Source organism: Miniopterus schreibersii (genome assembly GCF_964146895.1).
Source record: "Miniopterus schreibersii genome assembly, chromosome: 4".
NCBI classification, from domain to species: domain Eukaryota; kingdom Metazoa; phylum Chordata; class Mammalia; order Chiroptera; family Miniopteridae; genus Miniopterus; species Miniopterus schreibersii.
In genome coordinates this window covers 24,328,226-24,349,351 of record NC_138105.1, presented here as the reverse complement: position 1 = coordinate 24,349,351, position 21,126 = coordinate 24,328,226, and the positions used below count along the sequence as shown (strand labels likewise).

At 38.1% G+C, this 21,126-nt stretch overlaps 1 protein-coding gene across 1 annotated transcript in view; it reads left to right on the top strand.

The window, feature by feature from the left end:
- HSPA4 (heat shock protein family A (Hsp70) member 4) overlaps positions 1-21,126 on the top strand; it is a 42,207-nt gene that overhangs the window by 8,433 nt on the left and 12,648 nt on the right. The window contains exons 2-8 of the mRNA XM_081134223.1: positions 3,108-3,165; positions 5,508-5,648; positions 7,487-7,609; positions 11,288-11,387; positions 12,037-12,170; positions 14,322-14,566; positions 20,861-20,937. Coding sequence (XP_080990349.1) covers positions 3,108-3,165; positions 5,508-5,648; positions 7,487-7,609; positions 11,288-11,387; positions 12,037-12,170; positions 14,322-14,566; positions 20,861-20,937 — 878 coding nt within the window. The remainder of the gene's footprint in view (positions 1-3,107; positions 3,166-5,507; positions 5,649-7,486; positions 7,610-11,287; positions 11,388-12,036; positions 12,171-14,321; positions 14,567-20,860; positions 20,938-21,126) is intronic.

Below are 21,126 nucleotides of genomic sequence, written 5' to 3'. Positions count from 1 at the left end.
AGCTTTTTTTTTTTTTTTTGTACTGCATATGTGTTCAAATCAAGTCAATGGCCAAGTGGAAAAGCAAAGGATTTCTTTCTTTACTTCCCCCCTCCCCCTAAGAATTTCTTTCTTTGGTGCAGTAGTTGGCTTATTGTTATGGAACATTTTTAGAATATAAGAATTACGTAGTGATACAATATTGATGATTTTCTATAATATGGTAAGAAAAGTGTGGACTTTCCCCATGCTTTACAAGAATTATATGCCTTGTTTGAGGTGCTTCTGTATTATGGGGTGAAGATTGATGTTCCATTAGTAACCTTTGATTGCTTTGTAAGAAGTTGGGAATTGCCTGTAGTGTGTGTATGCATAGGCCAAAAAAAAAAGATGAATAACTTGAACTGATACAAACTTTTATTGAGCTTTTCAAGATGTATGAAACACTTCCTATTACTGTTAAAAAGGCAGATGTAGATTTTAAAAGTAAGTGCAAATGTTAACTGACTTCAAAGAAAATACTACTTAGAGCAGTTCTGTACCATACTACATTCTGTGATGTTGGAAATATTCTACATCTGCATGTTTTAGGAACGATTAATTTTTACTTGAGGGGGATTGGGAAGGCTTCACAGACAGAGTAAGTGATATTTTTAGAGAATGACTGATTTAAAAGGGACTAGAGCATTTCAAGTGGCAAAAGTGGCATGAGCAAAGCAGGAAAATGGGAAGACTGTTTACCTTGGGTTGGGTCACTATGTGCATGAGGTGCAGCTGGAAGATGGGGATGGGGTTGGGATGGCGAGAGACCTTAAGGAATCGGGGCTTTATTTGCTGTTAATTGGTTTTCTTGGGAAGGTACTTAGAAGCTCCTGTTTCTAGAGTTATCTAGGTAGAATGGGAAATTCACCCTTCAACAGGACATACAGGAAAGCTGTGAACATTAATGTTCTTTATTTTTGAAGCTAGCTAGTAATTGTTTTGAGATGGAGGTTTGGAAAAAGGGCTGCAGGAAACAATGAAAGATAATTAACTTTGCCTTTTAGTTATGTTGGGATTGAGGTATTGGTGGTATACACCTTAGAAAATCAGATCTGGTAGTTTTTAGAAAGATGTAGTTTTACCAGTCGGTAGGCTTAGGAGTGGAGAGAGTGAATGGAGTGGGTAAGATTGCTTTGGGCAGTTTCCTAAAGGGGAGTATAGGCTGTGATAGGAGAGATGTTTAAGTGGCACTCAGAAAATTTTTAAAAATTTTAGTGATTGGTATATTTGCGGGAAGGCTGAGCTTGATACCTGTGCTTCTTGACGGGCTTTGCCCAGGTGTTCTGGGCCCACAGAGTTTAGGGTTCAGAGGAAATCTGATGAGATCTCAAGCTAAACCACATTTATATAGGGCACAGCCTCCTGCAACTGCTCTGGGAGATTGGCTCACAGGGGTTCTTACCCCATTGGTTGGACAGGGCCACAGACACAGGCCCAGCATTCTGCTAGTATGCATAGGGCTAGTTAAGTTTAAGTACAATTCTACTCAATTAATAGATCATCTAAATACTCTGATTTGGACCAAGGCAGTGTGGCTCCAGAGCCCTGTATCTTTCTCTGCTAAGTTGAAAGAACTAGGCTTCCAGGGAGGATGGAGAAGGTCCAAGCTAGAATGGAGAAATGATGACTTCATTGCTTTCCAATTACAGGGCCCTGGGTAAATTTACTGAATACCTTATAGTTACCTATAAAATAGAGATAAGAAAGGGTATTTGTGGGGATTAAATGAGCTACTACACATAGGCAATTTATGCAGTCATCATAATAAAGCAGAAGGGAGAGGGCTTTACTAGCTTGTGGGGGAAATGGACTCTGGGAAGAATTTTGTCTTTTGGGATTTTTTTTAGTTGGTGTGCGTGAATTTGACCTTACAGCTTGAGAGAAAGCAACTACTGGAAAGGGAGGTGACAGATATATGAGAGTAAAGGGAACACAGGGCAATGTTCCAGAGGGATTCATTAGAATAAAAAATATAGGGTGTGCCTGGCCAGTGTTGATTCAGTGGTTGAGTGGCAACCTATGGACAAGGCAGTCACAGTTAGATTCTTGGCCGGGGCATATGCCTGAGTTACCGGCTTGATCCCCAGTGGGGGTGTATGCAGGAGGTAGCCGATCAATGATTCTCTCTGATCGCTGATGTTTCTCTCTCTTCCCCCTCACTTCCTTTCTCTGAAATCAATAAAAACATACTTAAAGAACAAACAAAAAACATGGGGTGATGCATGGGGGTCATGATAGCAAAAGCTTCAACTCCAATATAACTTACTTTAAGCTTAAGCACAGTATTTTAAAGTAGTTGTATCTTTAAGCAGTTTCAATTTTGCTTTCTAAAATAAGCAGCAAATCAAACCAGCAGACAGTATATGAATTGATTTGGAAGAATGTGTTCAGAAGTGGGAATGAAGTTCCTTGTCAGAAATAGAGTCCTTGGAAGCTAGTTCTAGCAAAATTACTTTTTATTTATATACAGTAGGACAAGAGTTGTTTTCAGCAGCCTGGCTGGCATGGCTCAGTGGTTGAGCATTGACCTGTGATCCAGGAGATCAAGGTTTGATTCTGGGTCAGGGCACGTGCCCTGGTTGCGGGCTCGATCTCCAATAGGGGGCGTGCAGGAGGCAGCCGATCAATGACTCTTATCATGGATGTTTCTATCTCTCCCTCTCCCTTCCTCTCTGAAATCAATAAAAATATATTTAAAAAACAACAACACACAAAGAACATTTAATTGATGAATTGATACAGGGTACATTATTTTATGTTGGGATTTTGAACACCAGACTTGAAGAATTAGAAGACAGTGGAGACAGGCTAGGCTAGTTCACCTCTCTATAGTATTTTAGACAGATGGTCATCATGTAAAACGTCAACATCTAAATGACAGGACTCCCATTATTTTAAGAAGCAGCCCATTCCGTGGACAGTTTTACTAAATACTATAAAGGTTAAAATCATAGACTTACTGTGTACTGTTAAAATATATGGCTTTTTAGCGAAGATCGAAATCTTGCCTGGTATGGTTGAGGGTGTACTGTAATGTTGCAGTAATTTTGGATGTAATATACTAAAATGTTTGTTTTATCTCCTAGGGCTTGCATTTCTTTTGGTCCTAAGAATCGATCAATTGGAGCAGCAGCTAAAAGCCAGGTAGGTAGAGTTTTGTTTTTCACTAAAACAACTTAATTTTCTGATTTGTCCCTCCTTCCTTTCAGCAACTACTCGAGTGCCCATTATGTGCCTAGCATGGGTAGGCACTGGGTGTACAACTGAGAGACAGACTCGATCCCTATTTGCATGTGCTCTAGTGAATAGCGTGAACACTATAGTCTGTTTAATGCAAACTGCTAGGATGTATTTTGCCCAGAACTTGTTTTAAGCAAGGCTTGCTTGTTCCTTGATGTTTTAAATGCTTCTCCAAGTTGTCTCATTGGGCCTTTCTTACTAATATTGAGGGTCACTGTTGTCTCTAGAATTGATCTTGTTAAGATTCTCAAGGAAGGAAAGCATACTTGTAGAAGTATGTTAACATACCATTAGTTTACTTTATAAACCAAGAACCTAACATACTTGCTGGTTTCTGAGTAACCAGAGCAGCAGAATCCCAAGATTTCTGTTATCCAGAGTGTCTGAGGTTCCTGTGAAATTAAGGAATTGCATGTCTGACCTTTTTATGATTCAATCTGGAGCAAACTACAGAATGAATACTTATCTTCTTTTTCTGGACCGGGAAGGGCCTAAAATTCATAAGCCTAAGAAAATGGTGCTTCGCCAGTTGAGTATTAGTTAAACTGGGTGTTTTATTGTCTTTTAAAAAGCTTAAGATATTTTAGGAGGCAGTAGATAGTAAGTACACAGCTATATTGAAACCTTTTTTCTTCTAAAATTTCAGTGAATTCTTCCTGTTTTTAAATTTGCTTTCATTATTGAGCATAGTTACTGTACTGAACTGGCTGCCTAGTTCTAGGTTGACATAGTTATTGTGATACTGAGTTTCTACTTGGCAGCTCGCTGAAGCAGGGCCTGATTTGTGAGGCCTCATTGTTTTTACAAAAAGACTTCTGTGTGGGCCTTTGGACATACCTGATGCAGGGGAGCTCTGCATCTTATCCTTGGGGCTTGGTACAATTAACTCCTGCATTGGGAAGAGGAGCCTGTAAATCTTTTATATTTTTTTAAATTCTCACCCGAGGATATTTTTTCTATTGATTTTAGAGAGAGTGGAGAGGAGGGAGGAGCGGGAGGAGAGAGAGAGAGAGAGCCAGAGACAGGAGATATGAGAGAGACATTGATTAGTTGCTTTCCGCATGCTCCCCAACCGGGGCCAGGGATTGATCCTGCAACTGAGGTACGAGCCCTTGACTGGAAATTGAACCCCCAAGACCTTTTGGTTTGGGGGCCAGTGTTCTAACTACTGAGCCAAACCGGCCAGGCCAAGCCTGGAAATCTTAAGCCCACGTTCATTCTTGAATTTTTTGAATGTTTTTACCAATGTTATTTTCCATAAATTATAATAGTTTATTGTAGAGAAATTAAAAAATATAGATATAATACTATAGGGAATTTGGAAGTTACTGTACTACTATCATCCAAAAATCAGTTATTATCTTAATATATAACCATTTCTACTCTTTTAAAGCACATAAATAATTTCCTCCCCTACAAAATGGGTCATACTATATAGATTCTTGTCTTCCAATTTCCTAAAATAATCTTGGCCACTGCACAGATATACTGTAATTTATTTACTCATACACATTCAGGCTATTTCTAGGGTTCTGGTATTATAAATAATGCTCTGTCAGTATCTTTTTGCATTCATCTTTGTGTAATGTCATCCTGTTTTTCTTTATGGCAAGTTTCTTTCACTAGAATTTCTGAATTGACACTTCCAAATTGACTCCTGGAAAGATTGAATCACAAACTGTGGGTAATTTTTAAAGGCTAAAAATCATTATGTGTAAATGTTTATTGGAAATGTTAAGATAGAAAATACTTTAAAAAAAAAAAAATCTTTATTGATTTCAGATAGAGGAAGGGAGAGGGAGAGAGAGAGAGAAACACCAATGATGTCATTGAGAGTCATTGATTGGCTGCCTCCTGCATGTGCCCCCTGCTGGGGATCGAGCCCGCAACCCGGGCATGTGCCCTGACCGGAACTGAACCACGATCTTCTGGATCCTAGGTCAATGCTCAACCGCTAAGCCACACCCAGCTGGGCGAAAATACTTTCATAAATATAATGATCTCTCTATATGGAGAAGCAGGACAGACTGGACTGTGATCCTTGTGTTACCTGTTCAGGTCCCTCACCCTTTAAGCCCCACTTCACATGCTGGTAGGCATCATTCAGAAAATTTGAGAGCTGAAGAAAACTGAAACTCAGAAGGAAACTTTGTGGAGTGCTAATTTAATCTGATGCTGTTGACTTTCTTTTTTTCAAATTTAATTTCTATCTGTTTACTCTTTGACTCTGGTATCCTTTCTCTTAGATCATTTCCAATGCAAAGAACACAGTTCAAGGATTTAAAAGATTCCATGGCCGAGCATTCTCTGATCCGTTTGTGGAGGCAGAAAGATCTAACCTTGCATATGATATTGTGCAGTTGCCTACTGGATTAACAGGTATAAAGGTAAGGTTCTCAATATAATGCCTTATGATTAAAATACAGCATTTTATTTTATTAGGTCAATGTATATCAATACCATTCTGGTTTCATGTTGTAGTGAAAATGCTTACAAATGCTTAGGAAAAACTTTTCCTAGTAAAGGCTGTTTGACATTTTTTTCAGTGGTCTAGATTTTGATTGAGAACCATAGGTGGCACTGTTACATGGCCTGGATGGATGGGTAGTAATGAAGTAAAGGCTGCCATTGCTGCTTTTCGTTTACTGATGTGTGACTTGTTTAGCGTGTGACTTGTGGAAGAGCAGGCAAGGAAATCAATGCTTTTAAGTCACTAGGCAGATACATGGTCATACTCTTGACAATATGAATTAGATTGGAGAAGGTGTTGTTCTTGAGGAAAACGAAGTTTAGTCTTTGATATCTCTGAAATATCTAGAAGAGCCTCTTTGTGAAACATGCAGTGAACTGATCTTTCAAAAGAGGTGAGAGGCTGGGGCATGGGTAGGGGTGTACTCCATTATCTCTCTAGCACTCAGAGGTGGTAAGAAGAATCCAGGAGGGTGGTTGAGCTTTCCAGGCATGTAAGTTCAGAGAGGAGATTTGGTGTTCGAGGCATTCCATTTGGAGAATTAAGAATCCTAGGAACAGGCTCAAAATCCAAGAGATGATGAGAATTGGAAGAAAAAGGTAGCTGATTGTGCCATTGTAGCTGAGACTTCAGTTGAATTTAGAAGTGAAGAATTCTGATAACTGAAGAATGACCCCTGGGTTTACTTAGGACACCTGTGGCAATAATCTCAGAACAGTTTGAATGACCTAGTAAGGGATAAGGCTGGAGTACAGAGGAGGGGAAAAGGAAAAGGGAGGAGGTGAGGAAATGGGGCTGGGGATGTTTATCATTAAGAAAGAAGTAGGTCAGATATTGGCAGATTTAGTCATAAGCATTGCAAGAGCCGAAGGAGAAAGAGACTTAGGGAGAAGACCCTGGGGGGTTAAGTGGCTCTAAGTGCCAGGGTGAAGGAGTTGATTAAGATTAGACAAATTGCAAGGAAGAAGAGGTAGCCTCTTCTTTCAAAGAGGCTCACTGGGAGGGTTATTTTCCCATCTTTATCATGCAATAAAATGAGAAACTGTTAGACTGTAAGCCAGAATACATTATGGTTGTGGGTAGAGGAGGTGAGGAGCCAGGTAGCTTTCAAGCTGAGTTGGAGCAGCAGATTAAAAGAAGAGAGTAACATTTTCTGGTCTGGATTGTATTTGGGAAGTTATGGGTATATGTGGGGTGGGGCTTATCCTTGGCAACCTTTCAACATTTAAAGTTTGCAACTCTTGTCAAAGTTGCAGACTTCATCTATGATAGGCTATCTTGAAGCTTTGTTTATCATTCTTTAACTCACCAAGTATTTATTCTGTCATGTCTATCAGTGCTATGGCTACAGCAGTGAATGAATTTGACTAAAACAATGTCCTCAGGTTAGAGCGAATCTTAATTGGAGAGGTGATAATAAAGTCAACATAATAAACAAAGTAAAACACACAAAATATGTTAGATGGTAAAAATAGTTTCACCACCAGACCCTTTACAGATTACCTTCTGCACAGGTAAATTGTTTCAGGTTTTATTGGCTGCCACAACTTGTTTACATAGTGGTCCTCATCTCTAAGTATCATGTACATGTTATAAAACTAAAAGTGATCTTTAAATTATTTTTGCTTCCGAAGTTAGCTTTCTTCAGTTCCCTTTTGAAATAATGTTACGCTGATGATGGTGAGACATTGTTCATTTTAGGTTCTCAGGACATGAAAAAATATAAGTCTACATCTTTTTGTTATTTTATTGCAGGTGAAATATATGGAGGAAGAACGAAATTTTACCACGGAGCAAGTGACTGCCATGCTTTTGTCCAAACTGAAGGAGACAGCAGAAAGTGTTCTTAAAAAGCCTGTCGTGGACTGTGTTGTTTCAGTGAGTTTGAGCCCTCCCTACTCATTATTGAGAATGTGTGTGAAGAAGCATTTGCATTTTAACTGCAAATAATGTTTTTTCCTTGGTTTGTATGATTATTATTTTGAAAATATGTCTTCTATTGATTTCAGAGAGAGGAAGGGAGAGGAAGAGAGAGAGAAACATCAGTGATGAGAGTCATTGATCGGCTGCCTCCCGCACGCCCCCTGCTGGGGATCGAGGCTGAAACCCCGGGGTGTGCCCTGGATCATAAGGTTGATGCTCAACCACTGAGCCACGCCATGCTGTATAATTATTTTAAGAATTTATCAAACTAGCCTTCATTTTCTTTTCTAGTCCCTCGTTATTGCTCAGGCCTCTTCTGTAGCTACTCATTTGTTTAAGTTAGTGAATACTGTACTTTCAATGAGAAATGGTCTCTTTTTCTCCGTTTTATCTCTGTATCTTTGCTGTTGCTGTTTCTAGCACTAAAGGCAAAGCAGCAATAAACTTTACATTGTCTTTTCATATTCCTGTCTAGATGGAAGCCTGGCTATTTGTAGCTTTGTGCTTTGTAGTGTGATGGAGTTCTTAGCTACCGCTGAAATTGGAGCAGTTGTATTGATTTTGTCACTGAATCTTCTCATTCTTTGGCTGTCTGCTATTTTGTCTCTCTGGCCTCTCTTGGTGCATTGATTGGTGAAGCAAGGACAGTTGGGTAGCTTTTTCACCCCACAGTCTCTTGTGTGGTAGATTCCTTAGTTCTTGGCTCTCTAGTAAAGCAGAACTGACATTTGTTGGGAAGAATTGGATTATGGCTATTGTGCCACATTCTGGGGATGCAAAGAATAAAAATGCTACTTCTTTTAAAGATTCAGAACAGATACTGTATTTGCTTAGATGCTTTCTGCCTTTCCCAAACTCGCCATTGGTCTGTCAGATTTGTCTTCATTTCCCCGTCTAGTGCGTTTCACGTTGATCCTGAATTATGCTCAGTGTAGAAGTAAAATTTATGTAAAACGATAGAATGCCTGGTTGGTGTTGTCAGCTTTTTGAACAAGTTTAAAGGTGATGTGTTAAGTCATGTGTAGGGGTTCCTCAAGACTACACTGAGTTTCGGTGATTTGCTAAGAGAATTCATAGAACTCGGTGTATAGCTGTACTTAAAGCTAAGATTTATTACACGGAAAGGATACAAAGCAAAATCAATGAAGAGAAAGGGGTACATGGGCAGTGAATGTCTGGAGGAAACCAGGCACAAGCTTCTAAGAGTACCTTTTGATGGAATCAGACTGGCTGTGCTTAATTATTCCAGCAACAAGTTGTGACAACATGTGTGAAAATGTCATAGACCAGGGAAGTTCTGCCTGTAGCCTAAGGACTAGGGTTTTTATTGGGGAGTCAGTCATGTAGGTACCCTATGCCTAGATGTACCAATATTACAGCCTTCCAGAAGGAAAGTAGGTATTTTGCATAAACTACATTGTAGAAACAGTTTAGGCACAGTGAGTCACTTTTAATATTTGGGAAATTTTTGAATCAACTTAGGGAACTGTTTATCATGCAAGTTCCTGGATGCTAGGAAAGGGCCCACCTTGTCATTAGACCTTTCTAAGATTAGCAGTCTCTGGCCTCTATGTGAACTTTCTCCTGCAGTCACTACTCTAGCTCTTGGTACTAATGATATATTTAATTGCTATGTAAGTAGAGCCTGGGTGTGTTTTGCTTTATATATAAATTGATTTTTGTTAAAACATAAACTTCATTTTTTTTAGAAAGGTAAGAATAGCCCAGTGTTCAAAAATCAGATGTGTAGAAAGGAGGCTATATGTGAAGCTTCAGCATCCTTTCTTCCTAGTAAGTAGTATTTCCTTCCCAAGGTTACCAGTTTTACTACTTTGTTACATACAGATCTTCCCAGAGATTTTTCTGTACTGAAGCAAACACAGATCCTTTTTAACTTTCATTTTTCTTTTAACAAATTTTGGGCAATTTATCTTGTATTCGTTCCATAGCAATAAAGTAGCGCATCATTCCTTTTAGTGGCCGTGAGACTTCAGTTTTTGCAGTACTTACTCAGCCAGTCTCTTTTTGTTGAAAATCCAGTTTTTTTTAATTTATTGTGAAGAATGCTGCAGTGAGTAAACTTAAATATCATTTTGCTCTTAAATGATAAGTTTGTAGAATTTATAGGCTAAATTCTTAGACGTGCAATCGCTGAGACAAAAGATATGTGTACAATAGTCTCCCCCCATTCATAGTTTCGCTTTCCATGGTTTCAGTTCCACACGGTGAACTTCAGTCTGAATATATTAAATGGAAAATTCCAGGAACAAACCATTCATAAGTTATAAGCTGCATGCCATTCTGGGTCCTGCTTTGCCTGTTTTGTCCTGCTCTGATTGTGAATCATCCCATTGTCAGTGTATCTACAATGTATATACAGTACTATAAGATATTTTGAGAGAAAGACCACATTCACTTACCTTCTTAAAAATGTTTTTATTTTTTAAAATATATCTTTTTTTATTGATTTCAGAGAGGAAGGGGGGGAGAGAGAGAGAATCATCAGTGATGAGAGTGTCATCATTGATCGGCTGCCTCCTGTACGCCCCCAACTGGGGATTGAGCCCACAACCCGGGCATGTGCACTGACCAGGAATCGAACCTTGATCTCCTGAATCCTAGGTCAATGCTCAACCACTGAGCCGTGCCCGGCCGGGCCACTTAACTTTTATTACAGTATATTGTGTAATTGTCCTGTTTTATTATTAGATGGTGTTAATCTCTTACTGTGCTTAATTTATAAACTTTACTACAGGTATATATGTATAGGAAAAAGCAGTATATATAGAGTTTGAGACTATCCTCAGTTTCAGGCATCCACTGGTAGTCTTGGGACATTACCTTCCCATGGATAAGGGGTGACTACTGTATTTGTAATTTTAACAGCTGTTGTATAATTGCCCTTTAAAGAATTTGCACGAATTCACACTTCCACTCGCAGTGTATGAGAGGGCTTATTTGACTGTAGCCTCACCAGCACAGCTTATTGGTGTCTTAGCTAATTCTAGTAGGTGAATAATGTATCAAAGTGTATGTGATTTTAATATTTTACTGTAGGTGAAGATGAACATTTTAAAATTTAAGAGCCATTTTATGTTTTCTGTTTTTTGAAATGTTCTTGTTTTTTGCTCATTTTATTTTGAGTTTATGATTTTCATTTTGATTTGTAGTTCACCGTATATTAGATTAGCTTTTTGCACTTCTATGATGTGAGTTGCAAATAGTTTCCCCATTGGGTCATTAGAATTTTTTTTATGAGGCAAAAAAATTTTTTTCTTCTGGGTATTATGTTATATTTAGAAAATCCTTTTGTGCTCTGATGGTAAAATTCCTTTCATTCTGGTACTCTTTTTTTTTTTTAAACATTTAAGTCCTATATTTGACCTATATTTTGGTATAAGCTGTACAGTACGGATGCCAGTTTATTATTTTCAATATGGCTGGCTATCCATTTGTTTCAATACTACTTATTGAATATTTAAAATTTTCCCTACTGGTTTGAAATCCTTTGATCATATGCAGAATAAATGGCTGTACGTATTTGAGGGCAGTTCTGGATTTTACTGTTTTTTGGCAAGTTCATCTTAAGTGAAGAATCTCCATAATACAGTAAACTTTCAAATTTTTTTGTAGGTTCCTAGTTTCTATACTGATGCAGAACGACGGTCAGTAATGGATGCAACACAGATTGCTGGTCTCAATTGCCTGCGATTAATGAATGAAACTACGGCAGGTAAGAGAGACTATTAACTAAAGTTTTTGACTTGTTTTTAATCTTGAAGGTTGCGAAGCCTTAAAATCCTAGGGTTTCTTGTTCTTTATTTTGCTTGCAGCTTCCTTTTGGTTACTCTGTCACATAGGAAGAATTCATCTGACCAGAACTTTTTTGTATCTTTGTAGCACTTAATTTGGTATTTAATCACATGGTTGTTTGGAAAGGAATACATTTATTGTGTGATTGGAGCAGTGCTTTGAATTAAAGATTGGCCTTTTCTATGACTTGTGGGCTGGTGGAGTCAGAGGAATGGGTATAAAGCAACGTCTCAGGGACAGGATATGTGGGAATGCTGAGATGGCACAAGGGTAGAAGAAATTCTGGAAAATATGTTTGGGAAAGTGGTTTGGGAACAATTGCCAAAGTCCTTGGAATTGGAAGTTGTATTTGGAAACATTAAGGAACCCTAGTCAGCGTTTAACTCTTTTAAGTTAATGTTCTTCATGAATAAATTGTGCAAAGCTTGTAAAGAATTTAATCTTTTCTAGAACTTAGCATATGATGCAGCTCCATTCGCTATATACAAAGTCTGTTTTTTTCCTATTTAAATTTTAAGTTTACTCTTAGATGATAATGTTATGTTGAATTTAATTTTTTTCTCATGTAGTTGCTCTTGCATATGGAATCTATAAGCAAGATCTTCCTGCGTTAGAAGAGAAACCAAGAAATGTAGTTTTTATAGACATGGGGCATTCTTCTTATCAAGTTTCTGTATGTGCATTTAATAAAGGAAAACTTAAAGTAAGTATATTTTTTTCTGGAAGACTATTACAAATGTATGATAATTAGGAACTTGTGAGAGAGAATTTAAATAAATGGTTAAAGGATTTTGTTTCACTAATGGAAACTTGCTGTGAGCCATCTGAACTACAAACTAAGTATATAGGGGTAGGGTGGAAGTTGTCAGCCCAAAATAATTAAGAGTCGGCATTGGTCCTGACCAGGTAAGTAGCTCAGTTATTTAGAGCCATCGTCACGATACACCAAGGTTTCGGGTTCAATCTCTCAGGGCACGTAAAGAATCACCAATTAATACCTGAATAAGTAGAACAACAAATTGATGTACCCCCACACCCCCAAATCAATATTTAAAAAAAAGAATTGGCATGGTATGAGGAAAAAGCTCTAATTAAGATTGTTGAACCTTATTTTTCTTATGTATAATATGGGGAAATAATGCTTACCTGCAGGCTTGTTAGGGTTCTTTAACAGATAGTCCCTAGATGTTTTATGCTGAGGATTGAGGAGATTATGATAAAGGCATTCTCTTCTTGTTCTTAAGGTTTTGAGGTTTCTGGGGAAAAGGGTGGAGGGGTTAGAACTTAATGGCTCAAAGAAACCAGACTAGGAGTGACATTCTAGATTTCTGGAAAGCTTAGACCTCTGTAGAAAGCAGTTTTGTATGCAAAGAAGTGTAGCAGTGTTAAAGATGAAAAAAGGGCCAGAGGTAATCACAGTTGAATTTGCTGGTATATTTGTTAATTCCACAACGGGATCTAAAACCTTGAGCTCGGTGATCTTTATGAGCTCAGTGATTTTTATCTAGAATTTGCTTAAGAACCAATGAGTTTTTGAGTGTTTATTTGAATGATTTGGGCTGTGTATCAGTGTTTTTGGTGCCAAAGTCTAAATTGGCATTCTCCTCTCATATTGGGGGGGGGTTGTTTTGTTTTGTTTTGTACGGTCCTATTTCTTTGAAAACAACTTGGTTCTGCTTTATATTTTGGTTTATTATTATTCCTAGGGTTTTTATTTATTTTTTAGAATAAATGAAAGCAAATCTTTGGGATGGTTGAGAAATTAGAAGTTTGTGATTTTAACAGATATAAACGCTGGATCAAGTGTAATTCTCATTGTTTAAACTTTATTTGGATTACTGATAGATAAAATTCTATACTTAAACCTTTTTAAACAAAAGATTCTGGTCATATTTAGCCTTCGCTTTGGGTCAAAGTGATGTGTATTAGTGATCATCTCCTTTTTTTCTTCATTGTCCTTCACTGTCAGCTGTTACTTGTCAGTTTTCCAATTATAATTAAAGTTTAAGTATAAAAATACTCATTAAAAAACCACCACCAAACTTGGAAAACATTTATGTGTAAAGAAAAATATCGTAATACTTTTAGCAGTTTGGTGTGTGTGTTCTAGTCTTTTAAGAAAACAAAATTGAAATCACACTGTATTTCAGTTCTGTGCCTTTTTCTTCAGTTAACAGATTTAGAAAAATTCCCCGTGATGGTTAACATTCTTCAAAGAGATTGTTTTTATTGGTTTTATTCCTTCATAAGGATGTTATTGCTTATTTAACCTATCTTGTATCAACTGAATCTGATTAGATCCAATTCACTTTTAATCTGCTATAGATTTGGAAAATGGATAACCCAAGCTAGTAACACTTCTATGTTAAATAGAAACAAATTGCTGGGAGGTAAGGCTTTAGCGTCTTTCCTGGTAGTAAACTGTATAGAGCTAGGCCTTTGGTATTATTCACAGTTTTGTGATAGCAATAAGACTAGAACTGTGTATATGACATGTTAGTATATTTGGCCTTGGATATGTTGTAATTACTGTTTGGAATCAGATTGGTATAGTGGAGAGGGTGTGGGTTTTGAAATTGATGAGATTGGGTTTTATATTCTACTTCTACCACTTACGTATTAGCTTTGTGACCTGCAGATTAGCTTATCTGTCTAGGTTTGTAGCATCATCTGTAAATTGTGGATTACAGTGTCTCTTTTCACAGTGGTTGTAACAATGACTAAGTGACACATGCCATTGCACTGTTTCAACTTTAATGTCTCCCTAACCCCTTACTACAATTTACCTATTAAGTATATATCATGATAAAAATTTAAATTGCTTTATTTTTGAATTAATTATCTTTTTTCTAAGGTTCTGGCCACTGCATTTGACACAACACTGGGAGGCAGAAAATTTGATGAGGTGTTAGTAAATCACTTCTGTGAAGAATTTGGAAAGAAATACAAGCTAGACATAAAGTCCAAAATCCGTGCATTATTACGACTGTCTCAAGAGTGTGAGAAACTCAAGAAATTGATGAGTGCAAATGCTTCAGACCTCCCTTTGAGCATCGAATGTTTTATGAATGATGTTGATGTATCTGGAACTATGAATAGGTAACCATATTAATATTTTGACTTTGAACTGTGATTTTTCTTCACTTTTATTAGTCTTAATCAGCTAATTGTTGAAATCATCATGGTTGTTACTTCAGTTCTGTAGGTAAAAATTAGAGGCCATTCTGATTCTGCTTTTTATGTGAAGGTTGGGTTTGGTTATTCTAATAATGTAGACTAATGTTTTTGTTTTGATTAATTGAATATTGTAGGAAGTTGGTAGTTCTTTACATGTGCATGAATTATACGTGATTACCAGGTTTCATAAAATCGGGGCAAAATGCTTAATGCAGAATTATGTTGAATTTGATTTAGCCATTGATTCAGAAATTGGTATTTTGGGGTAGTTCAGCATCACTTGAAGACAACAGTTCTTTCTGTACAGTGCTACAAGAATTCTGGGCAATTGATGTTTCAAGGCTTTTCTCAGAAACATTACTGTTGTCTGGTTGGGTTGCTTGGGCAGTGCGAATGAGATGTTCTTTAGGATGTGAACTATACTGGTAGAGCTCAGGCAAGACTGATGGCTTGTTTGGGGAAGTGTGGCCTTAAAAAATTTGAGGTGGAATTTAAATTGCTCCTGATCTACTAGAATTAGATTATTGTGCCTAGTAACCAAATTTGTAGTTACTAATTTCCTTGTTTGAAAGTAATGGTTTTCATTTTTATTAAGTTGCAGTTTTGTATGTGTTACATGTTTGTAGTGGGGGCTGGGTTCAAGGTGCGTACCAGTATATGTTTCAGAAATTGTTAGTGGAATGTTAATGTGATTTTGAGAGCCAAATAGATGTTATACTTTTATTTATTTAAATATATCTTTATTGATTTCAGAGAGAGGAAGGGAGAGGGAGGGAGAGAGAGATAGAAACATCAGTGATGAGACAGTCATTGATTGGTTTCCTCCTGCACGTCCCCTACTGGGGGTTGAACCCGCAACCTGGGCATGTGCTCTGACTGGGAATCTTAGGTCAGTGATCAGCTGCTGAGCCACTTGGGCCAGGGTATTTATTATACTTTCAAAAGCTGAAAACAGTTAATTAGCTTGTGTGCTGCTTTTATAAAAGAGCAGTGTACTGCCTGGCCAGCGTGGCTCAGTGGTTGATCATCGACCTATGATCCAGGAGATCTCATGGTTCGATTCCTGGTCAGGGTACATGCCTGGGTTGTGGGCTTGATCCTCAGTGGGGGGTGCATACAGGAGGCAGCTGATCAATCTCTCTCATCATTGATGTTTCTCTCTCTTTCCTTTTCTCTCTCTGAAATCAATAACAATATATTAAAAAAAAAAGCTGTGTACTGTATCTTCAGTGTCAAGGCACATAGCTGTTATAGTCTCTATTCCATTTTGTAGCCTTTATTTAGTCTTTAATGCTCACTAGCAGTTTTGTTTTTTTTTTTAAACTAATGAAACCAGATGATTTATTTCTGACATTATAGCATTTCTTCTCATTTAACTTTGTTAAAAAATTGAGGTAAAATTCTTATACCATTTTAAAGTGAACAACTCAGTGTCATTTAGTACATTCACAGTATCGTGCCATTACCACCTCTACCTAGTGACAAAACATTTTCATTACCCCAAAAGAAAACCTCATACCCATTAAGCAGTTTCTTCCCATTTCTCTTACCTCTGCCCCATGGCAACCACCAATCTACTTTTATCTCTATGGATTTACTATTCTGGATAGTTCATATAAATGGAATCATACAATACAGGGGTGGGCAAAAGTAGGTTTATAGTTGTTCATATGGAAAATAAGACAATAATTAATAGATAATAATACAAGAACAAACTATTTCATGTACTCACAACTGTAAACCTACTTTTTCCCATCCTTGTATGTGTAAGCTTTTTTTGTCTAGTTTCTTTCACTTAACATAATGTTTTCTAGGTTCATCCACACTGTAGCATGTATTAGTACTCCATTGCTTTTTATGGCAAATAATATTCCATTTATTCATTGATCAGTTGATGGCCATTGGTGATGGTTTCACCTTTTAGCTATTGTGAATAATGTTGCTCTGAACATTCATGAACAAGTATTTGAATGTTTTGTTTTCGGTTCTTTGGGGTATATACCTAGGAGTGGAATTGCTGGGTTCTTTGGTAATTCTGTGTGTAGCTTTTTGAGGAATTGCTTGCTACTAAGAATAAAACTGTCATTTTAAGTTCTTGCCAACATGTAAGAGTTTGTGTCGCTACACATCCTCAACAATATTGGTATTGGTAGTCTTGAATTTTTGCCATTCTGATGAGTATTTTCTGCACCTCTACAATTTTCCTTTTTATTGAGATGTAATTCATAAAAGCGACCCTTTTAAAGTCTGTATTTCAGTGGTGTTTAGCATATTCACCGAATTGTGCAGCCATCACCATAACCCAATTGTAGAATATATTTATCAGTTCATAAAGAATCCCTAAATGAGCTGTCAAGCTGTGAAAAGACAGGACCCTTAAATGCACATTTCTAAGTAAAAGAAGCCAATTTGAAAAGATTAAATCCTGTGTGATTCCAACTATATGACTCTCTGGAAAAGGAAAAACTGTGGAGAACAGTAAAAAGGTAAAGCCAGTGGTTGGCAAGTGTTCTGGGGAGGGTGGGATTAATGGGTGGAGCATGGAGGACTTTTAGGGCAGTGAAGCTGCTCTGTATGATCCTGGATGCTTATCATTATACATTTGTCAAAACCTGTAGAATTCGAATATATACCATCATGTATCAACATTGACTTACCAGTTGTTAGAAACGTAATCAGTAGGAGAACTGGGGGGTGGGAGGTTGAAGGATATATGAATTCTCTGTACTTTCTGTTTATTTCTCTGTAAACCTAAAACAGATCCAAAAAATAAAGTGCATTAATTACATTAAAGAAAAGAAGAAACTGTACCCATTAGCTGTCTTTCCTCATCTCTTCTTCCTCCTGCCCCAGCCCTAGGCAGCCATAAATCTATTCTCTGAATTTACCTATCCTGAACTTTTCATATAAGTGGAGTTATATAACATGTGTTTATTATTTTTTATTGGTCTCTTTTACCTAGCCCAATGTTTCCAAAGTTCATCTGTGTCCCAACATGTATTAGTCCCTTTTATTGTATTCATTTCTTTTTTTAAGTCATTTTTAAATTTTTTAATTACAGTCAACATACAATATTACATTAGTTTCAGGTGTACACCTTAGTAATTAGACATTATATAACTTAATAAGCGATCATCCTGATAAATCTCATACTCACCTGACACTATACTTAGTTATTAGAATATTATTGATTATATTTCATATGCTGTACTTTATATCCCCATGACTTTTCTGTAACAGCCAATTTGTACTTTTTAATCCTTTGACATTTTTTCAACCATCCCCTCAATCCGCTCTCCCATCTGGCAAATGTCAAAATGTTCTCTTTATCTGTGAGTCTGTTTCTGTTTTGCTTGTTCCTTTATTTTGATTTTTAGATTCAATTGTTAATAGATATGTATTTATTTCCATATTATATTGTTACTGTTTTTGATCTTTTTTTCTTTAAAGGACCCTTTATTTAACATTTCCTGTAATAGTAGTTTAGTGGTGATGAACTCCTTTAGCTTTTTCTTGTCTGGGAAGCTCTTTATCTGTCTTTCGATTCTAAATAATGGCCTTGCTGGGTAGAGTAATCTTGGTTGTAGGTCCTTGTTTTTCATCACTTTGAATATTTCTTGCCACTCCCTTCTGGCCTGCAAAGTTTCTGTTAAGAAATCAGCTGACAGTCTTACAGGAGCTCCCTTGTAGATAACTGCTTTTCTCTCGCTGCTTTTAAGATTTTCTTTTTGTCTTTACCTTTTGCATTTTAATTATGGTGTGTCTTGGTGTGGGCCTCTTTGGGTTTGTCTTGTTTGGGACTGTTTGCAATTCCTGGACTTGTATGTCTGTTTTCTTCACCAGGTAAGGGAAGTTTTCTGTCATCATTTTTTCAAATAGGTTTTTAATTTTTTGCTTTCTTCTCTTGCTGGCATCCCCATGATGGGAATGTTGGTACACTTAAAGTTGTCCTAGAGGTTCCTTATGCTATTTTCTCATTTTTTAAAATTTTTTAAATTATTATTATTATTTGCTGTTCTGATTGGGTGTTTTAAAAACTTAAAAAAAAAATGTTTTTATTGATTTTAGAGAGAGATGAAAGAAACATCGATGAGAGAGAAACATCGATTGGCTGCCTCCTGCGCACGCCCCCCCTACTGGGGATTGAGCCTGCAACCTGGGCATATGCCTGACCAGGATTGAACCAGTGACCTCTGGGTGCATGGGACGATGCTCAGCCAACTGAGCCACACGTGCCAGGGCTCTGATTGGGTGTTTTTGCTCCCTTATATTCCAAATTGCTGATTTGATTCTTGGTTGCATCTACTCTACTGTTGATTCCCTGTACGTTTTTCTTCAGTTCAGTTCGTGAACCCTTCATTTCTGACTGGTACTTTTTCATGCTGTCGAAGTTCTCCAAGTTTCTTGAGCATCCTTATAACCATTGTTTTGAACTCTGTATCTTGGTAGTTTGCTTGCCTCCATTTCATTTAGTTCTTTTTCTAGAAATTTCTTGTGTTCTTTCATTTGGTACCTGTTTCTTTGTCTCTGCATTTTGGCTACTTTCCTATGTTTGTTTCTATGTATTAGGTAGAGGTGCCACGTCTCCCAAACTTTGTAGAGTGGGCTTATGTAGTAGGTGTCCTGTAAGGTCAAGTGTCCTGTAGGCTCAGCCTCCCCAGTCACCTGAGCTGGGTGCTCTAGGTGTGCCCCTGTGTTGTGGGCTGTGTGTAATGTCCTGCTGTAGTTGAGCCTTGTTGCTGATGGTGTCACTGAGGGATTGACTCCTAGGCCAATAGGCTGTGAGGACCAGCTGTGACTACAGTGGAGGAGCTGTTGTACGGAGCAGGACTTACTTCAGTGGGGCTTTGCTGCTCACCAAGTCTGCCCCTTGAGTGTGAAATCCTGTGTGGTCTGAAGCTGTCTACTAGATGCATGTGGTCTTCTGGGAGGTGCAAGGTCAGACACCTACTGCGGCCACCTGGCTTGAGCTACTGAGCCATCTGCAGGTGGCTGCTACTTGTGCTGGGCTTGGAGGTGCCCAGGAGAGGCCAAGCTGTGAACCAAGGCTGGGTGCTGCTAGTGCTGCGTCTGGGACCACTTAGCAGAGGCCAGGTACTGCTTGTTTGAGAGATTTTAGGAAAGTCCAAAGCATGAGGCAAGAGAGGCCAGTTGTATGGAAAAGCCACTGGAAATGGCTTAGATAGGTGGGCAGGATCTCAGGGAATCAAAAAGTAGGGGCAAACAGTGTGAGCCAGGTTGATGGAGACTCAGATATGGTGCCTGCCAGTCAGCTCTGTGGGAAGAGGTCTCAGAAAAGGAACAGTGGTCTCTGCCAGCACTTTTGTCTGGCAGAAAGCTGCGCCTCCCCAGCTCTCGTCTTGATGCCAGACAATTAATTTCCTTTCCATATGTCCCTGATTCCTTTCAAGCTGCTGTCTCAGTGCTGGAGCTCAGAGCGAGTGAGTCTGAGTAAGTCTATATTTGGGCTTGGGTCTCCAGCAGCCTCAGCCTTCCTCCTCAATCCACACTGGTTTTCACAGCCAGAAGTTATGGGGACTTCTCTTTCTGGCACTGGAACCCTGAGCTGGGGGGCCTGGTGGGCTGGGGCCCCCCTGCTTCTCAAGGATTTTAAACCAGATTTTAAACCACCACATGCCTGGGACCAACCTTTCCATGTCTCTGCCCCTCCTACCAGTCTAGGTGGGCTGCTGCTTTAATTCTCTAGTGATAGGACTTCCATTCAGCTGGATTTCAGGTGGTTCTGAATGATGGTGGTTCTGTAGTTTAGTTGCAGGTTTGATGTGCTTGTGGGAGGATTCAGGTACTGCATGTACCTATGCTGTCGTCTTGGCTGGAAGTTGTGTGTTCATTCCTTTCTATTGCTGGGTACACTTGACGGACATAGGGTTTTTTCCACTTTTTTGGCTGTTTATGAATAATACTACTGTGAATACTCATGTGTAAGTTTTTGTGTGTTTGTATATTATATTTCTCTTCGTTATATACCCAGAGTGGAATTACTGGGCCAGATGGTAACTGTTTAACATTTTGAAGAACTGCCACACTATTTTCCAAAGTGGTTGCACCATTTTATGTTCCCATCAGGAATGGGTGAGGATCCAGTTTCTCTACATCCTTGCCAATACTTGCTATTATCTGTCTTTTTGTTTATAGCCACCCTTTTCAGATAAAAAGTAGAATGTGACTTAACCTTTTGTTGTTGTTTTTTAATAGAGGCAAGTTTCTGGAGATGTGTGATGATCTCTTAGCTAGAGTGGAGCCACCACTTCGTAGTGTTTTGGAACAAGCCAGTAAGTATTTTTGTGATTGAATTGTTTGTTTATCTCACACTCTTTGGAAGTAGTTTATTACTTTTTTTTTCAGTTATACAAATTTTCATTGTACAGACAACTTCAGTGCTATATTAAGCTTCTTCATATCTTCCCTCTGGAACTCCCACTTCCCCCAAGTAATCTTTTATGGACACGCTGTTATGTGTC